This window comes from Hyalella azteca, unplaced genomic scaffold, assembly GCF_000764305.2.
Source record: "Hyalella azteca isolate HAZT.00-mixed unplaced genomic scaffold, Hazt_2.0.2 contig11274, whole genome shotgun sequence".
Lineage (NCBI taxonomy): Eukaryota > Metazoa > Arthropoda > Malacostraca > Amphipoda > Hyalellidae > Hyalella > Hyalella azteca.
In genome coordinates, this window is record NW_025941275.1 from 285,576 (window position 1) to 304,730 (window position 19,155).

Sequence of the window (19,155 nt, forward strand, 5' to 3'; positions counted from 1 at the left end):
AATTGCTAATAAATCAACATTGACGAAATATCAGACAAGATGTAAGCGAAACAAAAAATTTAAATTCAGGTGTCTCATACATGACAGAAATGCCAATATTCTTTTAGAAATTGGTATTCGTCAGAGAAAAGAATTCAAACCTTTTAATTGCAGCATAATGTAAATTTAAATTCGCCGGGCAAAAGAAATCAAACTTTCTAATTGCAGCATGAACGTATTCAGTCCCTTAATTTCAAAGTATTGATCAGAGAAGACGCGTTGTAAAGGCGTTATCAGATTTGATTGTTTTGAAATATCGACCGCGTAAATCAATGGTAAACAATAGGACCGAAGCTTATTATGTGAGTTGTGAATATTTCTGGTGAAAAATATAAATTTTAGAAATAAAATGTTGATATTTATAAAAAAAACTGTTTTCTTGTCATACCATGCACGTGTGTAAAAAAGTCTGTTTGTGTCACGTGTCGCACATGACACATGAAGCTCTGGTGAAATTTTTCCTTCTATTTTGATAGCTTATTATTTGCGAGGACATTATTTATTGCATTTTTTAATTATTCATTCGCCATTAGGCAGTAGGTATCATAAATATTTCAGATATAAACGAATATATTTAGTAATATTAAGCCGCTTCTTCAGATTAAAAATGCGTGGAATTTCTAATTCGTGTTAAATACGAGGGTGAATATAATCTAGGGGTCGTGAAGATGATATTATCAAACCAAACTTTCGAATATTTCATGACAAGCTTTTATGCTCTGTAATATTGCTAATAAGACTGAAATAAGCATTAAAATTAGTTTGGAATTGATCAAATTCGAGTCTAATATACACGCGTGAAATGGAGGTATTGATTTCGACGTCAACCGGAGAAACATTTCACATCCACGAGTGAAACAGTCAGTATTTACCAAACACTTGTATTATCTACCGACGATCTAAACAGACATTATAGCGATCGTCAGTCCAACAACAACAGCCAACCGAGATGGTCGCATTACTTCTACCGAGCTTTATTTCATTCATCATATTCGCTGGTAAGTCGAATTGTTGAGGCCTGTTGTCGTGAATCTGGTGAAATTTTCGCTACTCTTTTAACACAGTTTATTTTTTGAAAACATTATTTACTGCATTATTTAAACTATTCCTTCGCTATCATTCTTCATTTATAACCCATAACTATTCCAAATCTAGTAAAATCTTTTTTATTATAATAAACCGTTTTTTTAAATGAATGTAATTGAAATTTTTATTTGAGTCAAATTGCGGGAGGGAATTTAATCTTGTGATTGTAAAGGCGAAATTATCTAAAGAAATCCTTCATCGAAGCGCAGTTTTCACGATGTAATTTTTTCAGTCCATCAGTGTTGTCAAATCCAAGTAGATCGATGCAATATTCCATCACTTCGTTGACGCTTACACAACAGTTTATTTAACAATAATTTTTTATTGCTTACACAACAGTTTATTTAACAATAATTTTGTATTGCTTGCACCACAGTTTATTTAACAATAATTTTTTATTCCACACAGGAGCGACAGCCAGCCAATGGAGCTATAACCCCAGTAAGTATGACAACCCTGGCAAATAAAGTACAATTAAAATTTAACTTCGCTAGTTTCAGTATTTCGGAATGAACTTTTTCATATGAAAATTGACAAAAACTCTACTGATTATTTTGTGTGAAAAAAGAGTGTGGTAAATGTTCAAATGAGTTCATTTTCTTATTATAAATAAAATCAATGGTCTTTCTTAATTGATTTTGGATTTATGATCCAACCAATGAAAACCTTTACATTAAATACTTACTCTATATTTCATCACATCAGGTATATACAAATTAAATCACGTTATACTTTCGCATAAAGAGTTCGACAGAATTTTCTTCGCTCTCTTGCAATCATTTGTAGATAATTTGGGAATAATTCTATTAATATTATTACGCCTACTTTATTCGGAAATTTTCTTAATATTTTTCATTCAACATATTTTTATTTCGCACAGGAGAGGAAGCCAGTAAATGGAGCTATTCCAGTGAGTATGACAACGCTAGCAAATGAAGCACGTTTTAAATTTCGCAAAATCAAATGATAAAACAGTAAGAGCTCATCAACAAACAATACGCAGTTCTTTATTAGAATACAATTTAAATTTCCAGTAAAAATAGCCAAAAAATTTGGTTGCAATTGAAATTGAAAGTAAAAATATCAACAATAATGAGGGTCCAATTGAAATTTGCAACAAAAATAGCCTATATAATAAGTATAATTAATATTTAAAAATTTCAGCAAAAAATAACTGGCCTTTGGAGTTTCCCTTGCACTGCGCTGGATATCGCCAGTCGCCGATCAACATCCCGAAGAAGGAAACCTCCTGGAAGTGGCTGGGCACATTCTTGCCACTGAAATTCAGTGGCTACGACACGGTGCCTACGTCCATGACGGCTGTAAACAACTTTCACACTCGTAAGAAATCTCATTCATTCATTTCGTTGTGTTATGTACACTGTTAGAAAAAACGGTGAAAAAACGGTCCCACTGGCATTCTAGTGGCCGGTCGCCCCGTGAAAATAAACTGTTTTGCCGTTTTTATCATATGTTTTACGGGTTTCTAATGTTAAATTAGAATAAAAACGGCGACACGGTGTTTCTTTTCACGTGCCGACCGGCCACTGAAACGCCGGTAATACCGTTAACGGTCATTTTTCTAACAGTGTAAAAAAGCTATCAGCTCTTTTAGTGCACAAACATTTGTTGTCATTATTTCATACTATGAACATCAATTAATTGAAACATGACCTATAATAAGTTTGTTATTGTTGAGTACAACAAGAAATTAATTGATTTATTTCCTATAATAAGTTTCAGTCACTGCTGCGTACTTGAGGAAGCCTCGCATATTTAGCGGCGGGCTCTCATCCCCATACGAGCTTCTGAACTTCCACTTCCATTGGGGGTCTGACGAGACCAAGGGATCTGAACATACCATAAATACTGTGCAGTGAGTCTTTTCATTACCCTTTCTATTCCTGTTATATTTAATTTTATTGAACGGACGACATTGTTGCCATATTTATAATAATCACTTCTGCAGGATTGTGCCTCAATCTTAATTTTGTGATTGCCAGGTACCCTCTGGAGCTCCATCTCGTGCACAAGTTAGTAGGCCAGACGGTGGACGATGCTCTCGAAACAAGTCAAGGCCTGGCGGTACTAGGAATCTTTTTCGAACTTTCTAGGACGGACAATCCTGCCCTGAGCCGGTTACTAAATATCACTTCTCAACTCACTAAAGAAAACAGTAAGCACCCACAATTATTCGTAGAAGCCAGAGCTGGGGCTAATAGTTACTTGACTTAATCCAGTAAATGCAAACACTGTCATCTTTAGACGAGCCATCTTTTTTGCTTCTATGTTAAGAACTCGAGGTTTGAATTTTAAACTTCCATTTCCATTTATATTTTCACGCCGATGAGTTTGAATGGCATTTTTAGCTCTTAGATATCAGCAATCATCATAATGATGAATCGAAATCTCTACTCCGTAAACCTTGTTATTCACTCGACGATCTTCATGTCTCAAATTCATTCCATCCCACACGTGCTTACCTCATTTAATGTTATACCTCTAAATTATAACACTTAACTATAAAATATAAAAATTATAAAAATACTTGATTTGATGCCCTTAATTTTAGCTGATGGTGCGAGGCATAGTTATTTAATAAGCCTAAGTGTTATTTTAACCATGAAATTAATGAGTAACTTACTCCTCACAACAGATTACACGGCGAATGTGCCGAACCCTTACGCACTGTCGTCGCTGCTCCCCGACGACCTGAGCAGTTATTACCGCTACGAAGGCAGCCTTACGACGCCCGTGTGCAACGAGGTCGTCGTGTGGACCGTGTTCAAGCAGCCTCTGCCGGTCTCCAAGGCCCAGGTATCTATAGACCTATTATCAGTATTGTTTATATTGTTTGTGATGCTATTTCACTATTCGTACAAATATCATTGACAAATTCTAATAACGCTATTAGGTTGATTACAACCTATTAGGTTGATTAGGTTGTTGTGATTATCAGCGAATGATTATTCACAACTTCGATCGAATAATGGCAATATACTATTATGTGTAGAATATAACGCTCTCGCAATTACAAAATCTTACCCAAATTAAGTTGAAGATTGAGTGCATTAGATTAATAAGGAGATGATATATTCCAGCTGGATGCACTTCGGGATTTGACAGACGATAAAGGCCAACCAATACAAGACAACTACCGCAACCCTCTGCCCCTGAATGGCCGAAAAGTAAGACTTGTTAGGGTCAAGCCTCATACATTATCATAAATATCTAAAACATGACTGTAATTAATTTCACCATAACTAAGAGGCATTTATTACATTTATAAACTTATTTCTCCAAGAAAAACTATAACCTGTGAAATTTTACACATAATTCAACCAATATGCAGAGACTAGTCTAGCCTTATTTGAGATCGAAGCTATGTTATCTGGGGACATTCGTGATGAATGTGACGTGCTAAAACCGAAATCAGCCGCATTATCTTTCAGTGATATGTATAATTAAATATCACAGCCCCCTCCATCATAAGATAAATATTTGTTTATAGGCGCTAAATAAAATAAATATGAAATAATTGCACGAAATAACATTGTAGTATAATATTGCTGTGCAAGAAAAATAACCTACGGCCACCAGCTTCATACGGCTACTTTACGGGTAACCTACATCTGAGGGTAGGGGAGGGGTTAGGACTCATGGGTCGCTATGATATGCGTAGGAGGCTTGAGTAATCTGCAAACATATACAAACTTGTGCCACATTTTGATTTCTGATTTATAATTTAAAAATAAATATTTATGTTGATGTGAAAAGATTATATAAAATACTTCAATCTTGAAGTGTCCAATGATTTTAGTTTCTAATTAATTTTTTTATTTAATATTTCTTTCGTCTGAATTTAGTATTATCGATACATGTTCTTACTCGTAAATTTTTGCTTTTCGCAGGTGTACCGATCATGGCTGTAGCTGGTTGTTGCAATCGGACGAGCGGACCGAATTTTGCGGACCGACCATGCAGCAACGGACCGAGCTGCTCGTTGCTGGTCGGACGAGCGGCTCAGAAGATGACTTGACCGATATTTACCATTCCATGCACGCGAGTTACTAAAATGTCGTGAATTTAATAGAGAATGTATAACGCACCCTGTTTTGATTTATTGCGGTTATGGAAAAATGAAAAAAATTAGGCCTAGAATGACTGAAACGACAATTGCCGTTTTTGTACAATGTTTAATGGCTGACTTTGAATGTAAAAATGGGCTAAGTAGTCGCTTTTTATTATTATTATTATCATTATTATTATTATTATTATTATTATTATTATTATTATTTTTATTATTATTAATATTATTATTATTATTTTCTGAAAATGGAATTAATCAAAGACCACATGCGATTTGTTCGAAATTAAACAAAGAAGAACCGTTGTCTTTTCAGTTCTCGTTTTAGAAATTGTGCATCGAATCCTTTAGAGTGGCTCTTTTAAATAAAAGGCAATAATTACTAATACAACTAAAGAAATCTTAATATCAATACTCCTACGAAAATAAGTTTGGCCCACTTGCAAATTAGAGGCTACTCTGTTTTGCAGATCGCATTTGTCCGTCTCTGTGTTGTGCCCTTAATTTCTTTGCTGTGTACTTTTTTCTTAAATTATGCACCTTAATTAGGTTTCTAGTTCAGTTTTACTAGCCTTGAAAATCACTAGAATTTTTTATATGATTTTTCTGTATTAATTCGTTTCCTGTTTAAGCCTGGATTGTTTTAGTGTTTCTTTTAGTTCTCCTTCGTTGAAGTGCGATGGCAGCATTGATCGACTGATCGAATTAATTTAGTGTCGCCTTGTCGGAAGTTTACAACATTAGATGCCATTTGGAAGTATTTTCAACAATTGTCAAAAATGTCAAGATATGACATTTGATAATAGATTTCAATATATGATCACTTCACATAACTTGTTGAAACTTTAATTGCTAGAAATGCTGTCAAAGACTTTGCTCTGCGTTTAAATTCATTCTGAGCAAATAAAAAAACTACCGAACGTAAACATTTTCCTGAGAACAGAAATCCGGGCGTGAAAAAACATTGGGAAAAGAAAACCATTTTTTCAAACAGAGAGGCTCGCCTGAGAATAATTGGTTTTGTCATCGTCTCTGCCCATGCGCTCTGTGATACTTTAATGGAATGTTGAGACAAGAATTGTAATATTCCAGGCAGGCTTCATTTATTTTTTGGCCATCAATAAATTCGTTCAGAATACACTAATGCGAGCTGTAATTTCACTGAATAGGTTCACGTAAAAAAGCCAGATAAAAATTAACGCCGGCATTGCATAGGGTGCACATGCGTGAAAGAGGGACACCAAACAATATTGTTTGAAATTTGATTATGGATGTTAAACATTACTGACTCATAACATGATTTCATAAATTGCAGCTTTGATTTTTTTGGAATTCATCTATCGTAAGGATTTAAAGAAATAAGATACTATTAATCGGATATTCTGTGAATAAGTCACGAAAAGTACAAGAATCGGCGACAGGCCACATCAGGCCTACTCTTCAGCGCCGACATCGCTATGTTATGTTATATGCCCCTTAACCCACGTCAGCATAACACAGCTGTCGGGGAGAAATCATCGCAAGGTCCAATTTTTCACCTACCAAGACATCGCCGTATTTATCAGAACATTTCATGCATGTTGACACTTTTGTACAACTAAGCTCGCTCCTGAATTTTAACGTCGTTATCTCACATCATCATATAATTTTCAACACTATTAGGTTTGCCAAATAAAGGTGAAATGAGTGTTTGAAATTTTTTACTCAAAATCCGATTATTCGATATCTTCTAGATTAAAGTATTGAATTTTGCAACGTAACATAGAAAATTACGTAGTCCTCCATCCACGAGGTGAGCATTGTGCATAGCTATGAGAAAATAACTAAATTTAATCCAAGAACAAAAAGGACACGAATAAATAAGTAATTTGGAAGTTAGAAAGTAATTTATTTTTAGCAGCAGGATATTTAAGTGAAGTCGTCGTTTTTTATAAAGAAATGGTAAGTTATTCAATACTTTGATGCAAAAAAGCTTCGTTGCACCGATTTGAAGCTACTTCTAAGTTGAGCCAGCGGTAATAGTTTACAAGTTTGTTAATGTTAATGTACGATAGTATAAACTCTAATCGTGAGAAATGACTAATTCAAGTTAAAGAAACTACAAACTATATAGTCTATACAAAAACTACAGAGTACTTGAAACAATTTGGTACTTTGCGAAATCAAAGTCTTTTTGCAAGTCAAGAAAATTGAGCAACACCTCAATCAACTGAATAATACCTCCTAAATAGTTTTAGGACTGAGAAAAGTGTCTACAGTGAGAACCTTTTCGAAAACGTCTTTGGGCAAAGTCAGCATTACTATTGACAAAGGGCAATGAACTTTTAAGGTGCCGGGTTTAAGATTTAATTTATTCGAATTGAGCACGTTTCGATGGTTCAATGAAGTCTCCAGTGGCAATCAATTACTTTGAAACGTCTTCACACGAATTTAAAGTCGTTGTTTCTGAAACCAATTTCCTCATTTCTTTCTTTGTCATAATCTGGCGTCGTAGAAAGTGAGTCTTAGAACATGATTTTGAGCGGAGAGGCCTGTCCATGGTAATATTACAACTTAACACCAGTTCTCAGGGTAAAAACATAGTAAGATGCTCAAGCTATACTGTCATTGTTTTATTAAACTTGTTAGTTTATATAATTTCGTAAGTTAGTGAGCTATCATATCTCGGAAGTGTTTGTGACACCAACGATGGATTGCCGTCCCAATCATTAGTCATTCTGCACGACCTAAGCCAACGAACTCTATCTAGAAGTGCCAATCGAATTTTCATTCAGTGGTCCCTGCATAGAGAATGAATACATAGTGTACTAATATCTGAACATAGTTCATAATGGAGATTTTGATCCTGATCTCATGCGTCTGGAGAATTCAATTTTCTAGGCACAAGAGAAGCAGGAAATTTCATATGATCCAGTATGTAAAGTTGTCATTAAATACCATGTGAACATTTTTATTTATTGCACCTAATTTGTATTCGCTTTCTATCACTTAACCCGATACAGTAATATGAACATCAGCCTTTATCTTGTCAGCAATTTAGAGATTTATGCTTCCAATTATACCATCTGCCGAGGAAAATGAACAAATAACGAGGAAAATAGATAATTGTTTAGATGCAATTTCTATAAAAAGATAAAAGCAAGTATGTTGTTGATTCTGCGTGTGTTTGTGACATGTGTAAAAAAGTCTGTTTGTGTCACGTGTCGCTCAGGACACAAGGCACATGTTGAGCTCATGACACATGAAGCTCTGGGGACATTTTTGCTACTATGTTGGCGCAGCTCATTATGTGCAAGGACATAAATTTCATTGTATTATTTAAACTAATCATTCGACATCAGATAATATACGATATAAATACTTCACATCCCACAAGATATTTTTAGTAATAGTAAGCCATTTCTTCAGAAAAAGAGTGCGTAGAATTCCTTATTGAAATCAACTTGTAGGGAAGAAATTTACTATAGTGTGGTTGTGTTGGGAATTTAATTGCTTAATTTTGTTCATTTCTTAAACATTGCCTCGCTAGAATAAGTTTAAAGTCTTAGTTCTCTCTAGGGTAAGTTTAATGCTAGGGTAGCTTAGGTCTGAGCCGGATTTCAGCACGTATACACCGTCGTAACAGAGCCTGTTTCGTGATCTCCAGCCAGCTTGTATAGTCTGCCGCCGCGCCTCCACCAGCATTCAACCCTAAGTCTAATTATCTTCTTTGTTGTGTTATTTATCTATTCCTTAGTTTGCTGCCCAATTTCATTTCTTTTTGCTAAGTTCGCTCAAAATCTATGCTTAATTATCATGTATGATGCTTCATACATCATTTATATGATTTCTTAAAATTCAACTTCAATTATTTACTTAGAGCGGATCCTTCTCCGACTCAAGCTCAATTTTAGCGTTTACGCCTAATTGCTATAACTTTATTCTTACTTTAACGAACTAATCTTCGACTGTTATTACTTTAATTCCGTCTGACTCATCCAGCTTCTACTGATTTCTTCTTCTATAATCAATTTAATTTCTTTGCATAAGTGCGTTAGCACACCGAGTGTCAATATGATCTCAGGTAATTAGACTTAGTTTAATCTAACCTTTCATGAATTTACTACGTTCAATTTTCTAATGATTCTACTTTTTCTTCTAAAATACATTCTTTTAATTTAACCCTTTTTTACATATGAACCAAGCCTTGGTGTATAGCTGGTTGCGGCCCAACTGTTCATTTTTATATGATTTTCTGCTGTTATTATACCTCTTGACGCGGTTCCAGCAATTTACTCTCGCATGGCTCTTGATTTTGGTGCAATTATCAAACCGTCCCGGCTCCAAGAATCCAACTTTGAAGATTTAAATTTTCAAGGAAAAATTCAAGGTACTTAATTCAATAAATTTTCTCAACGTTAAATTTTCTTCCATATTCCATTAACTACGAGATGATTGTATGAAATTATGCATAGGCAAGATTATTAAAGTAAATCCTTCATTGGAGCGCGGACTTCTAAAGATGTCATTGCGATGCAATATTTTGCGTCAATTCATGTTGCCGCACCCACGTAGAGCGATGTAATATTTTGTCGCTGTCATGGCTCTTAAACAACAGTTTTTAGTTTTTCTATCTTAGGAATTACTGATTCATGGTCGTTTTATCTTATATAAAGTCTATCGGTTTTATTTCGAAATTTTCGTTTAATATGCGCTCTATCTGGCTATAATATACATGTATCATACCTAACAGGTTAGTGCGGCGTTAGTGCGGCAGTGCTCGTGCTTCATAATTCACGAAAATCTGGGATATTTAATTAAGGCTATCCCAAATACAAATAGAGTATCCAAATGGAATCCCTATCGCCTTCATACCCGTAATCCTTCAAATATTAATAAAGCTTTTGTTTGTAATCAGCAAGAATTCGTAGTGAACTTGCGATTTATGCAGGCTAATGATATAAGCACTTATGTATTGTGATAAAATAAAGATGACATAAAACTCAAATTCTACATGGAAGATAGGACTCCCAGTTTACCATATATAGTTTGCAAAAAAAATGGAATAAACTATCTTGCGTCCTAGAAACAAAATTTATGTTTACCAATTGCAGAACACAATTTCAATTTTTTTCTATCAAATTTTTTGCCCCCTCTAATTATAAAATTTCAGGTTTCGGTATTTACCGACACGATAAGCTCCGTGAAAACGCGCCCCAACAGCCTCTATATATTTGCGATGCTGGGCAAATTTTTGAAAACTCATAAAATTTTATAAAGATACCCAAGAGTATGCATGAAGACTATAAATAAGCAGTCAATACGAAATTATATTGCTTCACTATATATCATTGATTTTGTCAGCATAACACTCTGAATGTTGTCAAGACATAAGACTGTATGTTTTCATTTCTATACTTTGTACCTTTTGTGTGCATAACACCGCAAATTATCATTACATAACAGTAACATTGCATAGTGTAGGACTGTGTATAATAAATATTTTCATATATTCACACAAACATCGCTGATATCACGATATCACTCGAAATGTTCTAATGAAAATTGCACCAATACTCAATTGCTGATTTTTGCTCATGATAATGAATTTGAGTCACATATGTAATTTTCAAAATATTTTTCGAGAAATATACTAGTGACAAATCTTGAATATTTTGGATTGACATTTTGTTATGCTTCATAATATTGCTAATAAGACTGTAACAAGTATTGTAATCTTCCAGGAATTGATAAAATGTTAGTATTATTTATCAACGTAAAGTGGAGGCATTGAATTTGACGAACACCGGAAGAACATTTCAAATGCACGCGTGGAACTGAATTTTTTTCGGGACACTTGCATAGCTACAGACGATATGAACAGATGTTCAAATGCACGTGTAAAACTGCATTTTTTCGGGGCACCTGCATAGCCACCGACGATCTGAACAGACGTTATAGCGATCGTCAGTCCAACAACAACAGCCAACCGAGATGGTCGCATTACTTCTACCAAGCTTTATTTCATTCATCATATTCGCTGGTAAGTCGAATTGTTGAGGCCTGTTGTCCAGTCTGATTGTCTAGTTGGATGCAAGTGAAGAACGTTTTTCGTTCCGTAATTGAAAGGTATTGATTATATCTATAGTAGAAGGCTTGTTCCGTAATCAGATTTCATTGAAATAATTACATTTTTTACATAATACTTTTATATTTATGAGAAAAAGCCTGTTGTGTCGGCACGTGTTTATCCGTGTGTGAAAGAGCATGCATGTGTCACGTGTCGCTCAGGACACATGACACATGTTCATCTCATGACACATGAAGCTCTGGGGACATTTTTGATACTAGTTTAATAGAGATTATTTTGTGTGAATACATTACTTACAGCATTATTTAACTTATTTTTCACCATCAGATAGTACTTAACATAAAATTATCAGGTCTGATTAAATATTTTCTGTATTAATATGCCACTATTTCAGAGAATGAATGCAATTGGAATTTCTACTCGAGTCAAATTGCGGGAAGGAATTTAATATTGTGATTGTAAAGGCGAAATTATCTAAAGAAATCTTTCATCGAAGCGCAGTTTTTACGATGTAATTTTTTCAGTCCATCAGTCATGTTGAATCCACGTAGATCGATGCAATATTCCATCACTTCGTTGACGCTTGCACAACAGTTTATTTAACAATAATTTTTTATTGCTTACACAACCGTTTATTTAACAATAATTTTTTATTGCTTGCACAACAGTTTATTTAACAATATTTTTTTATTCCACACAGGAGCGACAGCCAGCCAATGGAGCTACCTCAGTGAGTATGACAATTCTGGTACATAAAGTACAATTTAAATTAAACTACGCTAGTTGCAGTACTTCGGAATGAACTTTTTTCATGTCAAAATTAAAAAAACTCAGTCTATTATTTTGAGTGAAATAATGTGCGTCTCAAAATTACTTGTTAAAGACAACACCTCTAAAGAGGCCAGTGTCTCCGATATCACTGAATAATCAATTTCTTAGTTATTTTTTGAATATTAAAAAAATATTTAAATTTTTTTTAATGTATAGCATTTTCTTCTAATTTCTTATTATTTATTCTGTCAATCGATTCAAGCATTTTCTCCGAATTTACGCAGTGCGCGAAATTTCAGATCGATTGAACAGGTAGAAAAGGGTTAAATATCGATTATAAGATTTTCAGCAAACAGACAATCAAACAAACAATAAGAAATGAAGTTAAAGAGAAGTGTTATAAAAAGTGTGCGGGAAATTTCGCTGGAGAAAACTTTACGAATTGCGTGAAGTTCATCCGAACCATAGCTGTAGCATAAGGATTCACCCGCCTTTGAAATGCCGCCCTGGTAACTATATAAATAGTTACGAGTTCTAGACGCTGTCAGCCAATCACTGACTTCTTTTCATGCAAAACCCGCCAATCACTGACGAGAAATAGGCCGCTACGTGTACATGGGCCGCTACGTGTACATGGGCCGCTACGTGTACATGGGCCGCTACGTGTACGTGGGCCGCTACGTGTACATGGGCCGCTACGTGTATTTAAGTGACTTACGATAGTACGGCATCGGATGAACGAACCTCACCGTGATTGCTGTGTCGATGTCCAGTCTTATCTTTTGATGTTTGATCGAAATAAGTTCGATGCTATGAACTTTCTGGTCTACTTGTTAAATGAAACGTGATGTTTTTACTTTAACTTAAAAGGAGTAATCGATTATTCAGTATTGAGAAAAAATACCTGTATGACTGGAATTTCTTAAAATGAGTTCATTTTCAATTTATAAATAAAATCTATGGGCTTTTTACGTTGATTTTGGATTTATGATCCAACCAGTCACGATATTAATTTTAAACACATCAGACACACACAAATGAAATCACGTTATACTTTCGTTTGCAGTATCTGACAGAATTTTCTCTTCTCTCTTGCAGTCATTTGCAGATAATTAGTGAATAGTTCTATTAATATATTTTTGCCTATATATACTTTTATTCGGAATTTTTTTAATATTTTTAATTCCACGTATTTTTATTTCTCACAGGAGCGGTAGCCAGTAAATGGAGCTATTCCAGTGAGTATGACAACGCCAATAAATGAAGCACATTTTGAATTTTATCATTGCTCCCTGCAGTACTTCGAAATGAACTTGTTTCATATCAAAATGAACAAAGATTCTATTGTCTTTTGAAGGGAAAAAAGAATGCGATATATTTTGCTAAATCAAATGGTACAACAGTAAGGCCTCATCAACAAACAATACGCAGTTCTTTATTAGAATACAATTGCATCCAGTAAAAATAGCCACAAAAAATTTGGCTACAATTATTGAATTTCTAAGCATAAATATCAACAATAATGAAGATACAATATATTATTATTATTAATTGATTGATTATTATATTAATTTGCAACAAATATGGTCAATATAATACGAATAATTTATTTTTATAATTTTCAGCAAAAGATAACTGGGATGAGGAATATCCGAAATACTGCGCTGGCTATCGCCAGTCGCCCATCAATATCCCGACGCGGGAAACCTCCTGGAAGTGGCTGGGCACTTTGCTGCCTCTGAAATTCAGTGGCTACGACGTGGAACCTACGTCCATGACGGCTGAAAACAACTTCCACACTCGTAAGAAAACTAATTAATTCAGTTTGTTATGTTATGTTAAAACTGGTATGTTATGTAAAAACTATGATTAAAACGTCAACTGTTTTAATGTACAAACATTTGGTCGCCTGCGATGAACAATTCATGCCCAAATTCTTTAAGATCAACTTGATAATGTTGGTCACTAATTTTTTATTTCTGTTCATGAAATAATTGTGCTACTTTTGTAACAATTATTCATCCTTTGTAACTTCTGCATAACTCTTTCGTCTCGATGGTTCTTCTATCACGAATAAATGTTAATTACAGCTTACTTATTTCATTTTTCCAGGAAGTATTTTTCAAGTCATATTATTTTTAATTTTAATATACATTTCAGTTATGATTCAATTTGTAAAATTTATTATTACTATTTATTTCTTTTTATTATTATTATTAACATTCACAAAATATGAAAAGAAGTATCAATGCAGTGTTTATGTGCCCAAGACTTCCTTAAAATTGCTTCGAAATTGATCCCAATAAACACTGATCGGTAGTTAGATGAAATGGGCCAGACAGTTAACGGAATGGTCTTATGGTCTAGTGACTCTAGTATCTAAATTACGTACTGTAATGAGAAAAATTTGTCCTCAATAGTGCTAATGAGTACTACAAGTTGCAATAGCCATAAATTACTAGATTTTTCAGTATTAATTTTAAATAATTTCACTGCTGACCTGATCTAATTGATACATGTACTGTTATAACTTTCAGGCACTGAATTTCAGGCATCAAATTAATTTATTCCTGCATTATATAAGTTTCAGACACTGCAAATGAAGCAAAAATAATTGATTTATTTCCTATAATAATTAAGTTTCAGTTACTCCTGCGTACTTGAGGAAGCCTCGCATATTTAGCGGCGGGCTCTCATCCCCATACGAGCTTCTGAACTTCCACTTCCACTGGGGGTCTGACGAGACCAAGGGATCTGAACATACCATAAATACTGTGCAGTGAGTCTTTTCATTACCTATTCTATTCCTGTTATATTTAATTTTATAGCATCCTTACCGTTTCTCCATTCTGCAATATTTGTAGCTATTTAAATTTGAGCCCATTAAAGTGGTGATTTATTGAACGGACGACATTGTTGCCATATTTATTATAATCACTTGTGCAGATTTGCGCCTCAATCTTTTTTTTTTCTGAACATACCAAGGGATCTGAACATACCATAAATACTGTGCAGTGAGTCTTTTCATTACCTATTCTATTCCTGTTATATTTAATTTTATAGCATCCTTACCGTTTCTCCATTCTGCAATATTTGTAGCTATTTAAATTTGAGCCCATTAAAGTGGTGATTTATTGAACGGACGACATTGTTGCCATATTTATAATAATCACTTCTGCAGGATTATGCCTCAATCTTAATTTTGTGATTGCCAGGTACCCTCTGGAGCTCCACCTCGTGCACAAGTTAGTAGGCCAGACGGTGGACGATGCTCTCGAAACAAGTCAAGGCCTGGCGGTACTAGGAATCTTTTTTGAACTTTCTAGTACCGACAATCCTGCCCTGACCCGGTTACTAAATATCACCTCTAAACTCACCACAGAAAACAGTAAGCGCCCACAATTATCCTAAACTTGTTTCTGTAGAAGCCAGAGCTGGGGCCTTGATTTACTTGATCCAGTAAATGCAAACAGTGTCATCTTTAGACGAGTCCAATATTTTGCCTCTACATTAAAGCTCGAGGTTTAAATTTTAGACTTCCATTGATCAATTGAAATCTCTCTGTCCTCCGTGAACCTTGCTATTCGTTCGACTTTCTTCATGTCTCAAATTCATTCCATCCCACACGTGTTTGCATCATTTTACGTTATACCTCTAAATTATAACACTAAACTATGAAATGTAAAACTTATAGAAAATACATAATTTTAATACCCTTTATGCATATGATGGTGCGAGGCATAGTTATTTAATAAGCCAGTGTTATTTTAACCAGGAAATTAATAAGTAACTTACTCGTTACAAAAGATTACACGGCGAATGTGCCGAAGCCTAACGCCCTGTCGTCGCTGCTCCCCGACGACCTGAGCAGTTATTACCGCTACGAAGGCAGCCTCACGACGCCCGTGTGTCGTGAGGTCGTCGTGTGGACGGTCTTCAAGCAGCCTTTGCCGGTCTCCAAGTCTCAGGTATTTATAGACTCATTAGCAATAATCACTATTGTTTAACATTGTTTGTGATGATATTTCATTATTCGTACAAATATAATTGAAACATTCTAATAACGCTATTAGGTTGATGTTTTGTTGTGATAATCAGCGAATAATTATTTCTGTTCGATAGACTAATGGCAATAAACGATAATGTATAAAATGGAACGCTCTGCAAATAATGATATCTTACCCTAATTGAGTTAAAGATTCACTGCATTAGATTAATGAGAATATATTTCAGCTGGAAAAACTTCGGTCTTTGAAAGACATTAATGGGGAACCAGTACAGGACAACTACCGCAACCCTCTGCCCCTGAACGGCCGAAGAGTAAGACTTGTTAGAGTAAAACCTCATACTTCTCACATATATCTAAAACATGACTGTAGTTTATTTCAGCATAACTGCAAGGCATTTATTCTAAACTAATTAGGTCGATAAAAATTACAACAAGGCGAATTTTATATAATAATTAATTTTAGAAAATTTTAATAAACCGAGACTAGTCCACCCAAATTTCAAATCGAAACTATGTCAGCTGAGGACATGTGTGATGAATTTAAACTCCCCGTAGACGTGAAATAATATAAATTAACATTATTGGATTCAAATGATATAATTGAACATCATTACCACATCCATCAGAAACTAAATATTTATTTATGGGCGTTTAAAATGAAATAATGCTGCTAAATATCATTGCAAGGTTATAAAGTCAGTGCAACCAAATTACCTACAACTACTTACGGGTCGCTATATAATATTCGCAGGAGACTTGAGTAATTATCATTCAATCATGACTTAAATATCACTCAATCTTGGTCATATTTTGTTTACAAATTAATAAAAGAAAAGTCAATATTTATATTGAAGTGCAAAGATTGAATAAGCAAAGATTGAATAAATTAATTCCACCTTTAGGTGCCGCATGATTATATTCTTTTAATTTTTTTCAGTTATTATTTCTTTCGTTAGAATTTAATACTATTGATACGTGTTCTTTATCGTAATTTTTTGCTTTTCGCAGGTGTACCGATCATGGCTGTAGCTGGCCGTTGCCATCGGACGAGAGGACCGAATTTTGCGGACCAACCAGCAACGGACCGAGCTGGTCGTAGCTGGTCGGACGAGCGGCTCAGAAGATGACTTGACCGATATTTACCATTCCATGCACGCGAGTTACTATAAAAAGCTAATAAAAAATAAATAAATAATATTAATGTATTACACACGCTATTTTGATAGATTTTGCTTATGGAAAAAATTCAAAAAGTACGCATTGAATGATGGAAACGACGAATTCCCGTTATAGTGCAGGTACTGCCAAGATCGACTTCGATAGCAAAAATGATTTTTATATCTCACTCTTATTAAATTGATTATACGCCTTAAGAAATGCCCCAAATCTGACCAACTTACTTCCGGAATGAATTTTAAAACGTAAACTTCTACATTATCGGCTTGAAATCCAATTTAAGGAAAACTTGTTACTATAAATCGATTTTGAATTTTTTTCTTAATATGGCACCTTGGGTTTGTAGTTGAGCTCAGTTTGCTCATAAATAATTATTATTCAAAAGATTTATCTATGATTTTTCAGTATTAACTCGTGTCTTGTTCAAGTGTGTAAGTTTATAATGTTTTTCTTTTCTCCTTCAATTGTTGACGTGCGATAGCAGCATTTCATTGACTGGTCGAACTAATTTGATGTCGTACTTGATGAAGTTCTGACAATTGTTAGAGCTTGCATTCTCTAACAATTGTCACGACATGACATTTTGTAAATGATTTCAATTTATGATCACGATATATAACTTTATTGTTGAAACATTAATTGTAAGAAATGCTGTCAGAGGCGTTGACTTTGTTCTGCACTTAAAAATCATGTTGAGCAAATAAAAAATAAAAATAAAAAACCTAGCGTAAACTTATCCCGAATAAAATCTTCTTGGATTCGATTAGAACAGAAATCCCAGCATGAGAACAGAAATCCAGCATGAAAAACATTGGAAAAAAAAAACAATTTTTTAAACCAGCGGGGCCCGCTTGAGAACAATTGGTTTAGTCACCGTCTCTGCCCAAGCGCTCTGTGATACTTTAATGGAATGTTGAGACAAGAATAATTTGTAATATTCCTGGCAGGCTTTATTTTTACGCTCTCAAAAAATTTGCTAAGAGCGATCTAACAAGAAAATATAATTTCGCTGAGCAGATTCACGAATTTTTACCGCGGTTCTTGTTTGGAGAATAAAAATAAGACCAATACTAAACTGCGCTGGAAATGGTAAAAAATTGAAAATAACAAAAGGATATTAATATGTGCAGATATCATGGAAAATTATAAAAATTATTTTTATTTCAATGCTATAACTTTCATTCGCATTCACGAATCGGTAAATCGAACAATAATCTTCGTCTTTCATGGTCCAAATTGTACAACTTGCAAATACTAAGTCATTGAAAGAAGATTAAAAATGATAATGAATAACATGAATTAACATTTATTATAGTTGAATTTTTTAAAGAATTTTACAGATAACGTAAATAGAATAATCAACCTCTCAATATAAGCGTTCCTTGCGCATTTTCTGCATGCCTTTGATTATTTTAATTATTTGGAGCTAGTTCGAAATGCTCCTATTTAAAATCAATGCGCATGAAATATTGTGTCGCCTAAAAAGAAACCAAAGTTAACGCTTATCAGTTCACGTTAAAATGAAAAAGAATATTCAAATATTTTGCTGGTAAGCTGTTCACGGTGCAAGAAAATAATGATCAACTTTTTCTCTAACTCATGAACTTAACTTTGAATACGAATTCGACATGATTTTCTCAATTAAATCAGAAAACATAATACGAGGTGACATGATAAACTTCGGAAATTTCAGGATAACAATTTCATCACATAACAATTTCTCCACTTAATTTTATAAATTTTATATTTTATAAAAAATGCTATACGAGTTTTCAGCATCAAGAATTTAGAGTTCAATATGGCATGGAATTTCCCCGTTTCATCCGCAACCCAAGTGCATAAACCAAACTTATGATGAAAAGTCACTTTCCATTAATGTGCTCTCTGTAAATAAATCCACACTCGTGGTGCAGGCTT

At 34.3% G+C, this 19,155-nt stretch overlaps 1 protein-coding gene across 3 annotated transcripts; it reads left to right on the plus strand.

Annotated features, from left to right (window-relative positions):
* The first annotated feature begins 582 nt into the window (after positions 1-582).
* On the plus strand, positions 583-17,965 carry LOC108680646 (putative carbonic anhydrase 3). 3 transcript variants are annotated; one of them, XM_018169519.2, is made up of 9 exons: positions 583-1,037; positions 1,534-1,566; positions 2,006-2,035; positions 2,290-2,466; positions 2,863-3,001; positions 3,129-3,301; positions 3,782-3,942; positions 4,227-4,313; positions 5,037-5,365. In XM_018169519.2, exons 1-9 carry the CDS (start codon positions 989-991, stop codon positions 5,055-5,057), a joined length of 870 nt encoding a protein of 289 aa, XP_018025008.1. In that variant the 5' UTR covers positions 583-988; the 3' UTR covers positions 5,058-5,365. The 3 variants fall into 3 exon arrangements, with proteins under 3 accessions (XP_018025008.1, XP_018025010.1, XP_018025009.1); XM_018169521.2 differs by lacking the exons at positions 1,534-1,566; positions 2,006-2,035; positions 2,290-2,466; ... (3 more) ...; positions 4,227-4,313; positions 5,037-5,365 and adding exons at positions 11,983-12,012; positions 13,262-13,291; positions 13,679-13,855; ... (3 more) ...; positions 16,287-16,373; positions 17,071-17,965 and having other exon boundaries at positions 584-1,037; XM_018169520.2 differs by lacking the exons at positions 583-1,037; positions 1,534-1,566; positions 2,006-2,035; ... (4 more) ...; positions 4,227-4,313; positions 5,037-5,365 and adding exons at positions 11,100-11,234; positions 11,983-12,012; positions 13,262-13,291; ... (4 more) ...; positions 16,287-16,373; positions 17,071-17,965.
* Positions 17,966-19,155: the final 1,190 nt, after the last annotated feature.

Bases quoted from the DNA above. Each gene is read 5' to 3' on its own strand.
- LOC108680646 (XM_018169519.2), top strand. From the start codon at position 989: ATGGTCGCATTACTTCTACCGAGCTTTATTTCATTCATCATATTCGCT. The intron at 1,567-2,005 runs GTAAGTATGACA...TATTTCGCACAG, and splicing joins CCAATGGAGCTATAACCCCA to GAGAGGAAGCCAGTAAATGG. The intron at 2,036-2,289 runs GTGAGTATGACA...TAAAAATTTCAG, and splicing joins CAGTAAATGGAGCTATTCCA to CAAAAAATAACTGGCCTTTG.